This window comes from Acytostelium subglobosum (genome assembly GCF_000787575.1).
Source record: "Acytostelium subglobosum LB1 DNA, scaffold: scaffold14, whole genome shotgun sequence".
Lineage (NCBI taxonomy): Eukaryota > Evosea > Eumycetozoa > Acytosteliales > Acytosteliaceae > Acytostelium > Acytostelium subglobosum.
Genome location: NW_012236519.1, coordinates 196,095 through 215,015, shown reverse-complemented (window position 1 = coordinate 215,015; position 18,921 = coordinate 196,095). Strand labels below are relative to the sequence as shown.

At 43.2% G+C, this 18,921-nt stretch overlaps 8 protein-coding genes across 8 annotated transcripts; 3 read left to right on the top strand and 5 right to left on the bottom strand.

Moving 5' to 3' along the window:
• Window positions 1-292: 292 nt before the first annotated feature.
• On the bottom strand, window positions 293-1,408 carry SAMD00019534_070870 (hypothetical protein; the record flags this gene model as incomplete). The annotated part of the gene is made up of 4 exons (XM_012897494.1): window positions 293-393; window positions 480-793; window positions 880-1,182; window positions 1,251-1,408. The coding sequence occupies 4 exons, from the start codon at window positions 1,406-1,408 to the stop codon at window positions 293-295; spliced, it is 876 nt and encodes a 291-aa protein (XP_012752948.1).
• Window positions 1,409-1,871: 463 nt separating this feature from the next.
• SAMD00019534_070860 (hypothetical protein) lies at window positions 1,872-3,581 on the bottom strand (the record flags this gene model as incomplete). Its single annotated transcript, XM_012897493.1, has 8 exons — window positions 1,872-1,947; window positions 2,044-2,117; window positions 2,198-2,322; window positions 2,412-2,460; window positions 2,540-2,584; window positions 2,659-2,751; window positions 2,824-2,887; window positions 2,980-3,581. 8 exons carry the CDS (start codon window positions 3,579-3,581, stop codon window positions 1,872-1,874), a joined length of 1,128 nt encoding a protein of 375 aa, XP_012752947.1.
• A 377-nt stretch (window positions 3,582-3,958) lies between these two features.
• Window positions 3,959-6,070, bottom strand: SAMD00019534_070850 (hypothetical protein; the record flags this gene model as incomplete). Its single annotated transcript, XM_012897492.1, has 5 exons — window positions 3,959-4,191; window positions 4,270-4,738; window positions 4,807-5,074; window positions 5,153-5,753; window positions 5,860-6,070. Coding segments are annotated over 5 exons (1,782 nt in total), but the record flags the coding sequence as incomplete, so codon positions are not given.
• Window positions 6,071-7,121: 1,051 nt separating this feature from the next.
• SAMD00019534_070840 (hypothetical protein) lies at window positions 7,122-9,134 on the top strand (the record flags this gene model as incomplete). The annotated part of the gene is made up of 1 exon (XM_012897491.1): window positions 7,122-9,134. One exon carries the CDS (start codon window positions 7,122-7,124, stop codon window positions 9,132-9,134), a length of 2,013 nt encoding a protein of 670 aa, XP_012752945.1.
• A 590-nt stretch (window positions 9,135-9,724) lies between these two features.
• SAMD00019534_070830 (hypothetical protein) lies at window positions 9,725-10,365 on the bottom strand (the record flags this gene model as incomplete). Its single annotated transcript, XM_012897490.1, has 2 exons — window positions 9,725-10,257; window positions 10,323-10,365. The coding sequence occupies 2 exons, from the start codon at window positions 10,363-10,365 to the stop codon at window positions 9,725-9,727; spliced, it is 576 nt and encodes a 191-aa protein (XP_012752944.1).
• A 590-nt stretch (window positions 10,366-10,955) lies between these two features.
• On the top strand, window positions 10,956-12,156 carry SAMD00019534_070820 (hypothetical protein; the record flags this gene model as incomplete). The annotated part of the gene is made up of 2 exons (XM_012897489.1): window positions 10,956-12,015; window positions 12,101-12,156. Coding segments are annotated over 2 exons (1,116 nt in total), but the record flags the coding sequence as incomplete, so codon positions are not given.
• Window positions 12,157-16,190: 4,034 nt separating this feature from the next.
• On the bottom strand, window positions 16,191-17,613 carry SAMD00019534_070810 (hypothetical protein; the record flags this gene model as incomplete). Its single annotated transcript, XM_012897488.1, has 2 exons — window positions 16,191-17,403; window positions 17,492-17,613. 2 exons carry the CDS (start codon window positions 17,611-17,613, stop codon window positions 16,191-16,193), a joined length of 1,335 nt encoding a protein of 444 aa, XP_012752942.1.
• A 968-nt stretch (window positions 17,614-18,581) lies between these two features.
• SAMD00019534_070790 (hypothetical protein) lies at window positions 18,582-18,877 on the top strand (the record flags this gene model as incomplete). Its single annotated transcript, XM_012897487.1, has 1 exon — window positions 18,582-18,877. A coding segment is annotated over one exon (296 nt), but the record flags the coding sequence as incomplete, so codon positions are not given.
• Window positions 18,878-18,921: the final 44 nt, after the last annotated feature.

The following is an 18,921-nucleotide window of genomic DNA, read 5'->3' as shown; positions in this document are numbered from 1 at the left end:
ATGATCGATCATTCTGCTGCACTACTGCTTGCTAATCGTTGGTTTCAAGAGTTGGTCAAATATGATCGATATAGGACTCGCCACTCTTTCCACTTTGATCGATTGCAAGTGCAGTCCAGTTCATGTTGGATCGCCCAAGATTGTATGTATGTATGTATCTATGTGATGTATGAATGTTTGAATGTATGTATCCTGCCTATGTTGTAGGTATGTATGTGTCTGTGTCTGTGCCTGTGTCTGTGTTTGTGTATAATATATATATAATAATGGAGTCATCATCCATCCAGTATCATTACTGGATCAATGCCTCATCCTCTGGACCACCTCTAAGCTTCCTTCGCAGGAGCTTAAAGAACTGTGGCGAAGTTCCCCAGACAATACTGTTGGCCAATGCTGGAATGATTGATTGATTGATTGATTGATTGAATGGTCAGTAACCAATTGATCGTGAAGAATGAATGAATGAGACAACAACATACCTTGAGATGATACACTAACTGCATCCAGATAGACAAAGAAACTCTTCTCAATACCCATGTACTCCATTGTTCGCAGGATGGTTGGTGGAGTCCAGAAGATGACAAAGATGAGAATGAACTTGAGCAACTGGTTCCTAAACTCGCGCTCTTGAATCTTGTACTTGACCGACTCGTTTGGCATCAACAATGTTGGTCTCTTCTGTTTGATCTTCCAAAGAATCAACACCAATATACATATTGACACTGTGATTGTGATGTACAGAGGTATAAGCTCGAACAATCTAAATGGGTTGTTACCTCTAACGATCCAACATCTGTTTGTTTGATTGATCCGGTGATTGGGATGTGATGGGTCAGTGTCCGTCTGCCAGCAGAGCAACAAGAGGTGACGACTACTTACCCATTTGAACTTGGACCATATTGATCGAATGCAGCAATGATAACGGCGTTCATTCCACAGAAGCCCCAGACAAAGAGATGATACCATTTGATGCTTTCGGAGCTCTCTGTGTTGTTGGTGTAGAAGAATGAGATGAACACCTTTACGGTCATCATGAAGCTCCACATCACTGTTGCCTGTCCCCAGAACTGTCCGTACATTCCCAACATGAAGCATACCGCTGACGAGCCCGAAGGTTGCAACGAGTCATCAAACTGTACAATTGACGGAGCTGCATAATAAAGTATAACTGTCATGATATATCTATGTTATTTCGGGAATGACATGTCAGTATTAGATTGAATGAATGAATGAATGAATATGATACATACTTGAGAGTAAAGAGTAGATCTGATATTGATTGGAAGAAGATGAAGTTTGATCCACTGTGCTTCAGCTTGGCAAACAGTCCCCATGTTGTAATGATGAAGCCTGAGCCAATAATTGATATTGGTGAACAAATAAGATAGATCAATATGATTTGATACATGATTGACTAACTTGTTTGTATCTTTGTTTGATTGTTTGTCAGAGTCTGTTTTTGTTTATATCTGTTTGATTGATTGTTATGATTGGTTGACCGATTGATTGGATGATTGATAACCTGGTTCGTCAAAGTATTATTATTATTATGATACAAAATATATATATATATAATATAAATAAATATGTTTGTTTGAATGTATGTGTATGTGTATTATGTATATGTATGAAGTTGTGTCTAGTACTGAATGGGTGACCGATACCATGTGGACAATTGTGATGGATGGATGTGAAACCTCCTTTGAAAAAGTGTCTCTTCATTAGTTTGTGAAGAGTGTATGAGATAAAAAAATAAAAAAATCAAACAACTTTGATAATCCATTCACTGTGTTTGGTGGCTGAGGGCATCCCAGGATTAAGCCCAATACATGTTGGACAGATACTTTCACAATTCTCGATGGAAGATACTTTCAGCCATCTTGTGACAAAGAAAGATCTGTTGATTGTTTGAACTTCATCATCATGTCTTTAAAGACCAAGAGCATACTTTGATTGATTGATTTATAATATATATCTTATCTTGATATGGTTTGTGTACCTTGATCACGAGTAAATGGTTTGGATCGGAATTGGGAGTTATACTCCTCGCATAGTTGTGTGTAAAGAATCTTCTCGTCTCTTGTCTTGGCATCGTGTAGATTGGTGAGGAAGTAGATCTGATGGGGACGGATGGTAGTGGTAAAGTGTGTGAGCAAAGACTTGTCCCATGGTCCATCCTGGAATATATATAACTTACACCATATGCAATCATTGCAGAGAGGAATACACAGTTTACGAATCTGTCCAGGTCTGATCCTGCCATCATCATAAGGAATACATGGAGTGGTGAGAAGAAGGTGAACACCATCTTACTTGTGAACTCTGTTGTTGTTATTGTTGTTGTTGTTGGTATGTTAGTAGTGTTGTTCAGTGAGCGAGTGATTGATTGATCCTAGATTGATATGACTTACTTGGATCCCATATCTTAAGTACCATGACATTGTCAATGGATCCTGTTGGCTGGTGTTTGTGGAAAGTGATGGAGTTTGGTGAGTGAGATAGTGATCATGCATGATTGAATGGTGGAATTGGTACTTACAGTCTCAATGGATTCCAGACACATGTTGGGACTGGCGAACTTGGTCTGTTGAAGGATGGATGGTAAGTGAGTGAGTGACATGATTGAATTGATGGATGGATGGATGGATGGATACATACACCTTGGTATCGATACAGATGTACCTTCTTTGTGCTATTTACATAATAGAGAGTGTTGCCTGCACTGATGAGCAAGATAAGGAGTCCAATAAACTATGTGAATGTGTCGAGGGGATGAATGGTCAATCAATCATGTCGAAGAGTTGATCCAATGAAGATACTTACATTGCCAAACAGGTCAATGGCATAGCCAAACAAGAGTATATTCAAAAAGGCACAGAGGGCATAGCTAAAGGATGTAAGTGGAATTGAATGGAATGGAATGAATGAGTGAGTGAGTGAGCGAATGAAAGAATGTGCCATGAGGTAGACCAATCTTACACGGCGAGAGTGTATAGTGGATGGTTGTTGAGCACGAGTAAGTCCTCGTGGAGCTCATCCCACTTGTCAATGGGATAGGATAGCATGTCTTTGATTCGTTGGGTAGTGGTCTTGGTACGCAGCTTTGCCGGTGTGGATCGTGCCGAGTCCGCCATGAACACCGACTCGGGCGAGCCCATGAATGAGGTGTCATCATCATCCATGCCAAAATAGAATGAACTTGATGTTGACAGGTTGTTTATGTTGTCGCCGCCACCAGAACTACTTGCTGACAGTCCGCCATCATCACTGCCAGGCGCAGGTGAGCTCGGGTATGTATGAACACGAGGCTTGATCGCCGACATTGTGACCGACTTTGGTATCCTGAGTGGCGTGGCCGATGTGATCGGAGTCTTTGGCAATGAGCTGCTATTGAGACTGTTTGTACTACTGTTGCCAGCTGACCATCCCATTGTCGATGACATTGACGATGATGAAGTGGCCGATGTTGGTGTCTGTTGTTTCTTAGTCGTGAACACATTGATTGGTGTTGGAGGAGCATCAACAAACTCGTACAACGGCTTCTTTGGTCCAACCGGTGTCGAGGCTCTTCTAAAGTTCATATTATTGTTACTATTGATGTTGTTGTTGCTATTCATCTTCACTATATCTATCTCTATCTCTTTCTGTATCTCAAACTCCAACTCAATCTAACTTCACAAAGTGAAGTGTTCAGATGATCCCAACCGAAAATGGCGCGCCAAAGTGTCATTTTGAACTTCTTGGACTCGTGTGATGGGTTCGCGAGACCAACAGACGAGACAAAGGGTACACGTATGTAGTGTATCAGGTCAGGTTTATTCGCGACTCGGGTGTCGCATACATGTATAAGTAAGTGTTGTGAGTTGATTGATGGAATGCACCAGTCAATCAATCAATCATAGTGGGTTGTGTCGTGGGTGGACCTTGGACCACAATAATAATTATGGGTGGTCCATCAACATACACTTAGGTCCAATAACTTGTGATCGTATGGTATGGTCGTCAGTGACTTTTGAGTGATAAGTGAACGATACTTTGAGTAGTCCACTATAGTATTGTCATTGTAAGTGAAGTATGCCATCAGACCACTCTCATCGCCACGATACTTCTTGAACATCGACTGCTTTATCTCCCTCTTACTCAGTGCTCTATTCCAAACCACTGAATCATCAACCTTGCCTTCGAATGGTACTACATTGAATATTATATGTTAGTTGATTGTTTGATGGATTAAGTCAGTGATTGATTGATCCACGATCTAATACATACCATTCCAACAACCAAGTGATAGAGTGTCCACGGGAAGATTGAGTGTGGTGGACGAGTGCAAGGAGACGTCCTCCTCGCCATTGATGTAGAGGGTGATGGTCTCGGAGTAATCACTTTGTCTGCTGACGGATACGGCAACATGTCGCCACTGTCCAAATGGGATGGGCTTCTCACCAATGGTGCAGTCCTCATAGTAGCAGTAAAAGAGGAAGAAGTTCTTCCACACCGATACTATTCCAATCCTTATGTTGCCGCGACCCACTGAGAACAGTATCTTATCGCTGCTGCCACTCTCGGGATAGATCCACGACGTGAAAGTAAACTCTCCAACAATTGGACTATGATACGTCTTGTTCTGGGCAATCTCCACGCATGTATCATGAGTGAACTGAGCCACTCTCACATTTCCCTTGACCGACTCTGGTTCGCCAAATGCTGTTCTATGTCCTGGCGCCTGTCCAAGTTTCCCCTGCAGGTGTGGCGTGGTTAGCAACGCGTCCGTGACGTGACTTGGTCAATGGCGATCAGTCAACATACCTCATCATAGACCTTGTGTAGTTGTTTACATAGCGCACACTCGCCGGAATAGAAGGCACATCTCTTGTACTTGTCGAGGAACTTGTCGTGGTAGGGTAACTTCTTCCATTCAAAGTACTTGTTGTATTCGTCCTCATTCTCCATTAGATTCTTCAAGTAGTCTGACAAGTCCTTTGGTGACTTAAAGTCATTAGTCTTGATAACACTATGACTTGGAACATATTCATCAATGTTCTCTGATCCCATGTATATTGGAATAGTTCCACTCCTATCATATATGATTGATTGATTGAGTTGAGTTGAGTGAATGAGTGAGGTGAACGATTGAATGATTGAATGAACTTACAATAACAATGTGTAGACCTTCTCTGTGACATAGTCTGTTATGTTGTTGTTCTCAAAGGCAAGTGCAAACATGTATCGACCAAGTACCTTCTCTTTGACCTTCATGGATTTGCCAAGATCTTTGAAGAGGACGAGATCATCCTCGGGGTCCAAGTCCTTGGTGTGTAGACATTCACCAAGTCCATCCACCTGTATATGTGTCATCAAGTCGAGGATGTATGTCGTGCGATGGATGGCGCCACCGCCGTGGCAGTTGGACGACATGAAGCCGACGGCCTTGATCTTGTTGGCAAAGGGCACCACCTTGGCATTGCGGAAGTTGTCAATGTTGCCATTGTCATACTGGCCCCAACTGCAGGCGAATGTCAAGTAGACGTCGTGTGCCTGTCTGAACGTGGCGTTGATGTCAATGTGCGCCAGGAATCCATCCTCAACCTGCACGGGGAAGTAATACTCGTGTTCGAATCCAAAGTTAACATAGAACTGATCGACCTCCTTCTGAGGGAACTGTGGCGGTTCATTCAAATAGTGATATCCATATCCACCCAATGGTTGTGCCTCATACAACACTCCATGTGCATTCGATACCAACTTCCTGTCAGCTGCGAGTGTGTGAGTGTGAGTATGGGTGGCAAGGCCTCAATCAATCAAGGTCCAGGACCAGGACCAGGACCAGGGCTTGGCCTCAAGCCTCGCCTAAACACATACATATCCAATTACATGTCTTTTCACATTGAGGCTTTATAACATCTTGACCAAGATAGTTTGGTGTCTTGTAAGGATTCTGTCCAAATCCAGTCCATGAATGACCGAACCATAATAAATATGTGAGTGACTTTGATGTATCTGTTGTGACCTCTCCACTGACCAAGCATGTCAGTGACAACAACACCATTATCATCATCATTGAAGATCTCATTCTAGTATGTCTATATTTAATATATACTTATATGTATATATGTATCTCTGTATCTGTATCTTTATCTTTATCAGTATCTATTTATAAATATTACAACAACAATATAAGTATATTTAAATTAAGTTTTGATAATAATGAGTAGGTGACCTAACACTCTAATATCTGAATACTTTGTCGGTTTGGTGTAAGGATGGGGTAGACCTACAAACAAACAAGCCCACGTGTCACTCTTGGTAATGCACTGAAAACAGAACCACAGACTTTCGATCGCTTTCTGTTCTGTTTGTGTGGTGGGTGTGTGGCCAGTGTGAGAATCCTTCCCCCAACTCAGTCGAGACTATCCTCCAGAGTCATCTGGCTACATTAATTATGACTCCCCCATTACAACTAATAACACGATATAATGTTATGGAATTGTTAGTGTCGTGTCAATAGCCACAGACAAGACATGTTGTCAGTATTGATTGGCTTGCAGACATGCCAGCTGGTTATTGATTGTTAGAGAGTGTGTGAATATGTGTGTTGTCTTGTTTTAATTATTATTATAACTAGTGTTTCATCATAAATGACAATAACATAAGACTGAAAGTTGTATTACTATTATAATCAATAATGTCCATATTGTCATTTGATTGGATTCAGATGGCCATCTTGTATTTGATTGATTGAATAATAATAAATGGAAGGTTCTACAGAAACAAGATAGATGACATTGAATAAATATTAATGTCATCTATTTAAAGTGTTCTACATGTACATCGATTGGACCAGGTCTTGGTTTTTACCCTTGCCCTAACCCTTGCCCTCATCCAACCTAACCCTATCACTACTTTCAATTAAATCCATTTAATTCAATTTTCAACATCACAAGGTGAACAACCACCCTTCGAGCGTATCCTGTATCCTTCCCAACAACATCCCTCACATCGACATCTGAATCCGTTCAATCATCATATATATCAGACGAAGAAGACGAACGAACCGATCATAATATAGATAGATAGATACTTGATAGATACCTAAATAGCTATATAGATTAGATTAGAAAGATATGCCACGCGATATAGAAGAAGATTACGATAGTGAAGAGGAGGAGTTGGTCACCCGTCTCGAGGACTTTGAGCCTCCCGTACAGGTCGATACATCCTTCAGCAAGTTCATCATCATAGACAACATCCCAATCACAGACAAGGAGAAGATTGAGAAGCTCAACAATGTGCTCAGGACCTTCATCACCAAGACAACTGGTGCCGAGCTCGCCTCCTTCCACATTCCATTCAACGCTGCGACAAACAAGAACAAGGGATACTGCTTTGCCGAGTTTGCCAAGCGCGATCAGGCCGTCGAGGCCGTCAAGCGTCTGGACAACATTCAGTTCGACAAGGCACACGCCCTGCGCGCCAACCTCTTGGACGATCACAAGACCCTCACCAACATCAGCGAGACCTACGTCGCCCCCACCGCCAAGGAGTACGTCGAGAAGGAGGACCACTACCAGTGGCTCTACTCGAACCGCTCCCTCAAGGGCTTCGATCAGTTTGCCCTGCGCTACGGAGACACCACCGAGATCTGCTGGAACGAGATGAAGATGGGCAAGCCCATCTCGGAGAAGGTGCAGAACAACTGGACATCGACATACGTGCAGTGGTCCAACTCGGGCAGCTACCTCGTCACCATCCACAAGGAGGGAGTCGCCCTCTACGGAGGCGAGAGCTGGTCTCAGATCGGCCTCTTCAAGCACAACAACGTCATGATCGTCGACTTCTCCCCCGAGGACAAGTACATGATCACCTTTGCCCCACCCGAATCACCAAAGGACCAAAAGTCCATCATCGTCTGGGACGTCCGCAGTGGCCGTCCACTGAGAGGTTTCCCCTCGCCACCAAAGGACCAGTTCCAATGGCCAGTGTTCTCATGGTCCGCCAAGGACACCTTCTTTGCCAAGCAGAGCGAGGGAGGCATCGACATCTACGAGGCCTTCACCTGCAACATGCTCAAGAACAAGACCTACCCAATCGCCAACCTCAAGTCCTTCACATGGTCGCCCACCGACCCATACATCTGTTACTTTGTTCCCGCCACCGCCACGATGCCAGGCCGTATCGTGATTGCTGAGGTCCCCACCATGAAGACCCTGGCCGAGAAGAGCATCTGGGAGGCCACCGACGCCCGTATGCATTGGCAGAACCAGGGTGACTACCTGTGCGTCAAGGTCGACAGGTCCACCGCCAAGCCAAAGAAGACCAACCAGCCACTGCCCACCAACTTTGAGCTGTTCCGTATGCACGAGACCAACATCCCCATCGAGAACTTTGAGGTGCCAGGCGCCATCAAGGCCTTTGCCTGGGAGCCACGTGGAAAGAAGCTGTGCATCATCTACGGAGAGCACCGCACAGAGATGACCGTCGCCTTCTTTGAGGTACAGAAGAACAAGGTGATCCTGCTCACCAAGCTGGAGCACAGAAAGCTCAACTCGATCTACTGGTCGCCACGCGGTACCTACATCGTGCTTGCCCAGGTTGGCGACACTGGTGAGTTGGAGTTCTACAACACTGCCAGTCTCGAGACAATGGCCACCGACGAGCATATGTCTTGCACTCAGATCGACTGGAACCCATCTGGTCGTTACGTGACCTCCACCGTCTCGTTCTTCAAGGTGCAGACTGATACCGGTTACAAGATCTGGACATTCGCTGGCGAGCCCGTGTACCAGGTACTCAAGGACCGTTTCAAGCAGTTCACATGGCGTCCACGCCCACCCATGATCCTCACCTCTGACCAGCTCAAGTCGATCCAGAACCGTACCAAGGAGTACGCCAAGAGATTCAAGGCCGAGGACGACGCCGAGGCTGCCAGAATCAAGGCCGAGGAGGATGGACATCTGAACGTTCTGATGCAGGAGTTCCTCAACCTGCTGCAAAAGGGAGAGCGCGAGTACCAGGAGTTGGCTCCACTGCGCCAGAAGCTCAACATCCACGAGGATATCGAGTCCGCGGATGAGTACGATGCCTTTGAGAAGGTAGAAGAGATCATTGACGTCACTACACAGCCCGTCAAGAAATAAACAAGCATCAAGTATCAAGGTCCACATTAGAGGGACACATGTATATAACAACAACAAGCAATCGAATTAGAATGAGTTATTTGTGGATGGACATTGATTGATTGATTGATCGTCATCGATTCGTCCGTGATGTATTTATTGGTTCTGGATTGAGTGATAGTCGACTGGATGGCCCGGATATTGGTCCATCCAATTGGGTGATGGAGTTGGATGATTGATTGGTTGGTTGATGGGCTGGTGTGTAGCGCAGATACCTGTGTCTCCACGTTAAACTGGCTTCACACATATACCTCATAGGTTATTATTACATTGATAATTGATGGATAGTGATGATGTGAGTGTCGCTGTTCTCGCTAACTCTCTACTGGTGTTTGCCTTGGTTGTTGGTTGATTGATTGATTGATTGATTGATTGATTGATTGATTATAGGCTGATGATTGATGGATTGATGGATGGCATTGTTGTTGCCAGCCTCTATCTATCCTTTGTTTCTTTCTTAATAAATAAGGGGGAAGTGTGATCGTTATCGCATGCATGCATTCATTGTACCTGTCGCGTTGCATCCTGTCGCCAATCGATGTTCACACTAATTATAATACAACACATAGCTTCTTCTTCTTGTGCTGGGAGTCTGAAGACTCTGAGCCCGCCGGCTTGTTCAGACGCGCCCGCTTCACCTCTTTGACCAACTCGTGGAAGGCTTCTGTTACATTGACGCGATCTTTGGCGCTGGTCTCCAGGAACTTGCAGTTCAGCTTGCGAGCCAGCTCCTCGCCGTCGGCTGTTGGCACCTCACGAAAGTCCTTCAGGTCGCACTTATTGCCGACGAGCAGGAAGGGCACGCGATCCATATCCTTGACCTTTAGCAGATGATGGTGCAGCTTGGGGATCTCCTTGAAGCTCTGTAGATAGGTGATTGAATATACACAGAGGAAGCCCTCGCCAGTGCGCATATACTGGTCGCGCACCGCACTAAAGTCCTCTTGGCCAGCCGTATCATATATATCCAATATACATTCCTCACCATCTATTGTCGACTGCTTCCTATAACTATCTTCCAGAGTTGGGTCATACTCATCGACGAATCTTTGAGCAATATATTGTATCGTTAAACATGATTTACCTGTTTGTTGTCATTGATCAGTATATATGTTTGATTGTGATGCCGCCACTTGATGATACACATACCAACGCCTCCAGGGCCGACCAACACCAACTTGAAGTTAAACATCTATCTCTATCCTTTATTATATATCTCTCTTTCTCTTTATGAATGAATGGATGATTGAATGAATGTATTATATTTATGAGTTGATAGAGTACAAGTTATATATATATATATATTATTACAAATAAATAAATGATATAGATAGATATGTGAGTGGATTGACTTAGACTCAAGAGTTGTTGAATGGTGGAGCATACAATAGATCGTCTGTCAACCAATCAATCATCAAAGGGTCACCATCTTGATTCACATCACAATCACCAAGTCAGATTTTTGTTGATGAAAAAAACATAAARGTAATAATTGGTGACAGGTAAGATCGATGTTGGGGCACACATATTGAATTGGACAGATGTCTTGACATTATTACCAAAATAGTATAAATCAGATCCATCTCTCTCTACGTTATCTTGTGTCACTGGGTTATGTCTTCCAACATATTGTTGTTTTGGAAATAATTGATAACATTGTGTACATGTCCTTCTTTTCACATTCATACAATCACTCATTCATGTTTTTCATCAATTAGAAATAGATAAGATATAGAGTTAGAGGTAAAGAGATAAAGAGATAAAGAGATAAGTAGAGAGAAAATGGATGGTTTACCAAATATTATATGTGGTAGATTGTTTGAATTGTTATTTGATGACTTGGATAGGATATGTTTTGGATTAACTTCAAAGAGGTTGTGGACTTTACTTCTAAAGTCAGACTCACAAGCACAACAACAACAACAACAAGAACAAAAACGACTCAATCTGAGCAATGTTGATATGCCTAGAAAAGTATGGATTCCTGACTATGACCTTAGAACTGAAGTACCAGATCCACCAGGCACTATGACCAATGTCAATTGGTTGCATTCTCTTCCATTAGATGCCAAAGGACAAACACAATCAACTCTTGTATCACTTTCATTCAGCAACATGTTCAACGAGCAATTGCAGCCTGGTTTGCTCTCTTCCTCAATCACCGAACTAAACTTTGGTCATCACTACAGTCATCAACTCCAACCTGGTTGGCTCCCCAACTCTATTACATCCTTGAAGATGGGCGACTATTCAGGGGAGCCAATCCCTCCAAATGTACTACCATCTTCATTACAAACACTTACCATTGGTGAGCGCATCGATCAACAGATAACACCGGGGTTCCTGCCGCCCACGCTTACTCATCTGCACCTCAGCTACTGGTTCAATCAACCATTGGTTCCTTCTTGCTTCCCTTCATCCTTGCTGTCTATCACATTTGGAGAAACATTCAACCAACCTGTTGGTCCATCGGTATTGCCGATGTTTCTGGAAACACTCACCTTTGGATACCATTTTGACCAAGAGATTGTGCCAGGGTCTCTTCCTCAATCATTGACTAGTCTTGTGTTTGGTTATTTCTTTAACCAGACGATCAGTCCTGGTGTCCTCCCCACCAAACTCCAACAACTCACCTTTGGAGACAACTATTTACGTCAAATCGAAGAGGGAAGTCTTTCTGCATGCACCTCATTAACCTACTTGAGGTTTGGCAATATCTTCAATCACCAATTGCCAGAAGGGGAGATGCCAAACTCACTCCAAACACTCATATTTGGTCGACGATACAATCAGAAGTTGCCCAAGACACTTCCACTCTCATTGGAAGAGATTGTGTTTGGAAGTATGTTCGGTCAACTGTTGCAGATACCGCCCAGTGTTCATACATTGACCATTACTCTTCACATGCTGATGGTGATGTCAAGTAGTAAGATTATGGAAAATACACTCCCAACAACAGTCAAACATATCAAGATCATTGAGATAATACAAGAGACTACAATTGGACACATCATTCAACATATTGATAACAAACTGGAAACACTCACTCTAAAGTTAACGACAAGAGCGGAACTCGACAAACGTGATGCAATGATGCAAGGATTCATGAGGAGGTTGGTAGCTGTTGCTCCAAGAGTATCAACATTTATCACTGAATGTTACATGATTGAGGAGGAGCGACCTCTTATACAAATAGTTACTAAGTTCCGCACAAGAGTCTTTGAGCCCATCCAAGAGGACTCCACATCACCCGCTCAATCAATCAGAGATTCTTGGTCAATTGTTGATCATTCACATATCATTTTTGGAAACAAGAAGGTGATTGTCCACGGTTGTGGCCCGACCAGGACCATGTACATTGGATTACTACCCGAGTACAAGGAACGCAAGAAATCTCCAGTCTCATCATTTTCCAAAGATAAATGTCAACTTATGTAATTTTCTTTGATAATTCTTGTGCTCAATCACCCATAAAAAGTGATCAAGTTGTCCAAAAATGATCATTTTTTTTATTTCAAAAGAGATAAATATATTTATTACATGTAATAATAACAATGGAAAGTTTACCAAATATACCATTAAGTTCTATTGGAGAATCTTTGTTGGACAGTTTGATCGATATTTTATCTCTCTCATACACTTGTAAACGATTCTATAAAGTACTTCAACGTTTTACTCCATCATACCATGAAGCAAACAGCACGAAGGAACTCATCATGGACCTTGTTCATAGTGATCAATTTGACAATCTACCTAAATCATCAATCATGCTATTGAAATTCAATCTTGCCACTCATCCAATTACACCTGGTCATCTACCAAGTTCACTCACCTCTCTCGATTTGGTGTATGACGAACCTCTGCCACCCGGTTTGCTCCCACCATCATTGCTCACACTCAACCTACAGAGATTCGACTGTCCTCTACAACCCGGATCACTACCAGAATCCTTAACAAAGATAAACTTTGGAAGTCATTTCAACCAACCTCTCCTAGATAATGTGTTGCCTCCAAACCTCAAGTATCTCCAGTTTGGACAGAACTTCAATCAATCAATCCATCCACATACATTTCCATTGTCTCTTGAGCATCTTTGGCTTGGTTATCTGTTTGACCAACCTCTGTTGCACCTCCCTCCCTCTCTTCTCTCGCTATCACTTCGAAGGTACCATCAACCGATAAAACCTGGCTATCTACCCTCTTCCTTGCTCAGTCTCTACCTAGACCCTTATTGCAGGAGAATCGACTTGGATGCACTGCCACCTTTCTTGACATCACTATCTACTGGTGACGTTCTAAAAGATGTAGGCACATTCCCAACATCAATCACGCACCTAGGTATTGAGACATACTCTATCAATGGAATTGTCTTTCCACCATCAATAACTTGGCTGTCATTTGCAGACAGCTGGTTTTACAAGTTTGACTTTAATTCCTTCCCAAAGACAATAACAACACTGGAGCTTCCTACCTACTACAACGAGTTGATTTGTGTTGGCTTTCTCCCACCCGCCCTCACGTCTCTATCCTTTGGCACAATGTTCAATCAAACGATTCTCAAAGGGTCACTTCCACAGAGTATTACATATTTATCATTCGGATCGGCTTTTGGTAGCGTAATCAAGCGTGGAGCACTGCCATCTGGTCTAAAAGAGTTGTGTATCTTTGAGAACCAGATTCATAGATTCAAATGGTATCGATACAATCAAGCGGACAAGATGGATCGCAATGCCCCACCAGCTTTCAATTTGGATGTTCTTCGTGTCAAGACCCAACAAATGGATTGTAATCCAAATGGATATATTGATGTCTCCAAGGTTGAATGGAAATATTTATTCTCAATTGACGATGTTGTGACTTATTACATCACAAACGTTATCACGAATACCAAGATCACTGGTAGAATGTTGGATAAGAATCTAATACTTTGTATCATTGATCAACTCGATGGAACAGTGATAACACATTACATTCATCAAGTGCTCAATAATCAATCACAAAAACAATCATCTCATCAATCAATCGATACCAGTGATCGCCAATCAAATGATCATTATGTATTAATTTAGCCACCGCGTCAACACACAATGAAGGTAACCTTATTGTTGGTTTCAATCATGTGTGGACCTCGTTTATTGGACACACACCTTGCCATAGATATAATTGTTCTTGGTATCCTCGAGGATGTTACTGGTCCTCCATCTGGTCCAGTGATTGGAGGGTACCAATCAATCACACGATATAGGTTGTTGTCAATTCTATATGATTCCATATGGGGATAGGCATTGATAAGTACCATTGGGTCCAATGATGACGATGTAAACTCCAATAGTTTGAGTGTGACATTGATGGGGATGATTGATGCTTGCTGGACGATACGTATATTCACTTTGAATGTCTCCAAACTGGAGGGAAGACACGTTGCGTAGCACAGTGGTGCCGCCAACATTGTCAATCCATCTGGCAGTGAAACTAGGTCAGCCGGTTGAAAGTAGTTTCCAGGAAGAACTAGTGTCTTTAGTGATTGAGGCAGCACTCCTTCTGGAAGTGGATGACAATACGAGCTGAAAGGATTTGAGAAAATAAGCTTGGTCAAGGAAGGTGGTATTGTGCCAGGTAATATTGGATGATTGTAATTCATCAGTGTCAAAGTGAGAAGTGAAGGTAGCGTACCAGGTAGAATCTGCTCGCTAGTTAGGATAACTAGTGATCTAACAGAGTCGGGAATTACACCATTTGTCCATTGTTGTACAAAGTTGCTCATTACCAATCTTTGAATGGTTGGTGGCAGTGATCCAGGTGTGAATGGAGCCGTTAAAGAGCTGACTTGGAGGTAGGTAAGTGGAGGGAGGACCTTGACATTGGATAGTGATTTAACACTCAAGTATTTGAGTGATGATGGTAATAACGAGTTTGATTGACCAAGTATATCATTATGGCTATTGATTGTGAGATGGGAGAGCGAGTTGGGAAGCACACCAGGAAAGAGGTGACTATGATTAAACTTGGCACCCAGAGACAAGTGAGTGAGTGTACTTGGCAGTACTCCAGCTTTGATAGGCTGTTTAAACTTGTTTCCGATGGTAAGTGAGGTGAGTGATGGTGGGAGTATGCCGGGGAGGATCGTTTGGTTAAACTCATCAAGGAGACTCAATGTTTTGAGCGACATAGGAAGTGATCCAGGTACCAGCAGCAGACCCATTGAGTTCGGACCATCTTTATACTTACTTGGTTGGCTACTGATCGAAAGTTCAGTGAGTGAGTTTGGTAGCCAGCCCGCTCTGATTTGAGTACTTGGTTTGCAGTTCTCAAGTGACAACTTGGTCAACGATGAAGGTAGGACATCAAGTTCATTGAGGAGGGTTATGGTGCTGTCACCGCTCAGATTGAGTGTGGCCAGAGATGTTGGAAGGTCATCCAATGAGATCGATTGATTGAATGAGCCACCAAACTGAAGACTTGTGATTGAGTTTGGTAAAGTACCTTGTCGTAGCTGTTTGCTGAACACTGCGCCCAGTCTCAATGTCTTGAGTGATTGTGGCAGGGAGCCAGGCTCAATGTCTTGATTGAAATCTTTGAGTACCAATACTTTGATGTTGTCGTCGTATGAGCGATGTGACAGACCAAGTGCAGTAGCACTGACGTTTGAACTGGTGAAGATATCAGAAGCGACATCCTCACTCTTCAAATCGATGCTGACATGGATCGTGAATGTCCTACGAAGAGTCCTTTGAGAGGTCGTTCGAAGTTTCTTGCTTGTGAGACTAATGCAAACCAAGTCTGATAGACTATCCATCTTGAATCTTTCATCACCATAATGACAAAAGTCCTCCGCCACTACCAGATAGTCAAATATCTTCCTCAACAGCAAGTCTGGGAGTGTATCCATTCTTATTTATTATTACTAAATGTATACATGTACGAAGGTAAGTTTAATGAATACATTCCAAAAACTTGTAAAGTGTTTGAAAGGTCGCGAGGGCGTGAGGGACTTGAACAAAACCTGGATAATTCAAATTAGGCAAGAATGATTGAGATCAGGAGTAGGGCAGCCAATGTCATTATGGAACATGTGAGGAGTGATCCTGATGATGGTTGACCGGTAGTTGACGATGTTGTTGTTGTAGTTGTGGTTGATGATGGCTTGGTAGTTGTAGTTGTTGTGGATGTAGTCGCAGTGGTTTGGGAGTTGGTTGTAGTAGTAGACTGGGATGTTGTACCAGTTGTTGATGTTGTTCCAGTTGTACCTGTTGTGGATGTAGTCGAGGAAGTGGATGATGAAGAGGGTGCATTGTAACAATTGGGATAGAGTGGTCCACTACCACAGGTACTGCCATCGGCCAATGATGTCTGAGTGCACTTGTTGCTACACATGATGCTGGCACAGTGGAGATAGAGACATGAAGAGTTGGATGCGACACTACCAGAGTTGAATTGACACTTGTTGGTCTGGGCACATTGGGCCAGGTCCTTGATCGACTTGGCACAGGAGGCGTCCAGATTGAACATTGGGGCACAGGTGCCAACCGATGAGTTGTAGGTGGGACAGTTGCAACTTTGGTACAGACCACAATCATTGGTGCTGCAGTCGACTGGAGTGGAAGCGGGTGGAGTGAGAGTCTGGCAAGTGTACTGGCCCTTGTTGTTGGAGGGCATGCAAGCAAGACCCAACGAGACATCACACTCAATCGATGGAATGCGTCCATTCATCGACAATGATCCTGTGATACCGTTGCATTGCTCGCCAGAGCCCTTGGAACTGAGTGGCACACAAGCCTTCTCTACGCGCTTGCCATCAATGAATGAGCAGATCAGACCAACACCACAGCGGGTAGACTGTGTGTCTGTGCAGTTGCCATTGGCGGCCAGAGATGCGATACATGCCTTGTTGCTGTTGCCAGCGGCTGAGCTTGGGCTTGAGGAAATGACACATTGTGTGCCGTACGGACACTCATCGGTGGACTCGCATGAGGTGTTGGCTGGTAGCGCACAAACACCCTTCTGGCACACCATGCTGTTGGTGGCGCATGCGTATTGATGGACACAGCCTTCACCCAATGTTGCATAGTCGGCGTCCACACATGTATTATTCTCTGCGCACCAGAGGCCTGGGGCACATGTCAAGTCTTGGCCATTGCAAGTGCCACCAACGCCAACCTCAGTTGGACACTTTGGAGCATCGCTCAACAAAGGGCATCCGCCAAACTGACAAAGATTGACATTTGATTGTCTATTTGTGATTGATTGGAATAGTCCCAGTTGTTGTTAGTTTGATTGAGTGAGTCAATGTATGGGACGATGAGTGGATGGAGACATACGGGTCACAAGATTGTCCAGCAGGGATACACTTGTAGGCTGAGTTTGTGCAACCATCAAAGAAGCTGGCGGATATAGTAGAGGTACAGATTGCAAGCAAAACGATCAATGTAATTGACTTCATTGTATTATAATGTATCTATGTATGTACTATTACAACAATATATATTATGATTGGTTGATTGATGAAAGATTGATGATTGATGAATCTGATTGATTGTCATCGAGGTAGGTGTTGTTGTTCAGGTACCGTACAACCTATCCGCCCCTTCCTTTTGAGGCATTCGCAAGTCAGTCAGACACGGAAGTTGTAGCCGTAGCAGTAGTAGTGGTGGTCGGTACCAAAATAAATATCTCGGTGTTGTGCGTGACAGGTCAGCCGTACCTGATCACTCCATTGTTGGACACGACACGTAACAAATCGAACATATATAATATCTGTCTTATTTTCAAAGATTGATAACGTGTCAGCACAGAGACCAACCAAACAGATACAGTCATCTATCTAACATCACATCAATGAATTAGAGTGATTGACTGAGTTAACAAGAGAGATAGGGAAGTTCTTGTTGACACCAGAAAGGTTCTAGCTAACAACGAACAGACACACATGTGATCATGATCATGAGAGTGCAAGTGTATTTAATTATCATTATCATATCATTATAATTATCATCATTAATATTATTATTACTCAACTTTTAGAACTCTAATTATTACCTTTGCCATTGTGTTATGAGAATTGAATGAATGAATGATTGAAGGTCACCTCATCATTCAAATAAACACAAAAGGCAACAACACACATTCACACACTTAATTGTTTACACTAAGGTGAGTGTTTCCGGGAGTGAAACAGCACCCCTCACGACTCAAACACACACACACACTCTATTGCTAACCAATGAATTTCAATGAAAGGAGGACTATCCTTCCTCTTTACCCTGTCCAGCTTGTCCACGATGTCGACTACTCGAACACATCACACTACCTTATCAATCAATCAATCAATCAATCCTATCATTATTAATCAATAACCTTTAATTTATTTACAAATAATAATATATATATAATCTATTATAAATAATAATAATGGCCGTTGGAAAAGACTGGGAGATTGTACAGGAGAAGGCTTTCACTGCTTGGGTCAACTCAGTGTTGGACAAACGTGGAGATAAGATTGCTGATGTGTCCAAGGATTTGAGCGATGGTGTAAAGTTGATCTTCTTCCTCGAGATGATCTCTGGAAAGAAGTTGGGCAAGAAGTTCGACCTTGACCCCAAGGCCAGAATCCACATGATCCAAAACCTCGCCCTTGCCATCGCCTTTGTAGACAATGACCTAAAGATCAAAGTACCAGGTGTTGGAGCTGAAGGTATGTTGATCAAATGAGATGGTCACTGGAACCATCCCACCCCCACAACCCCCCCCC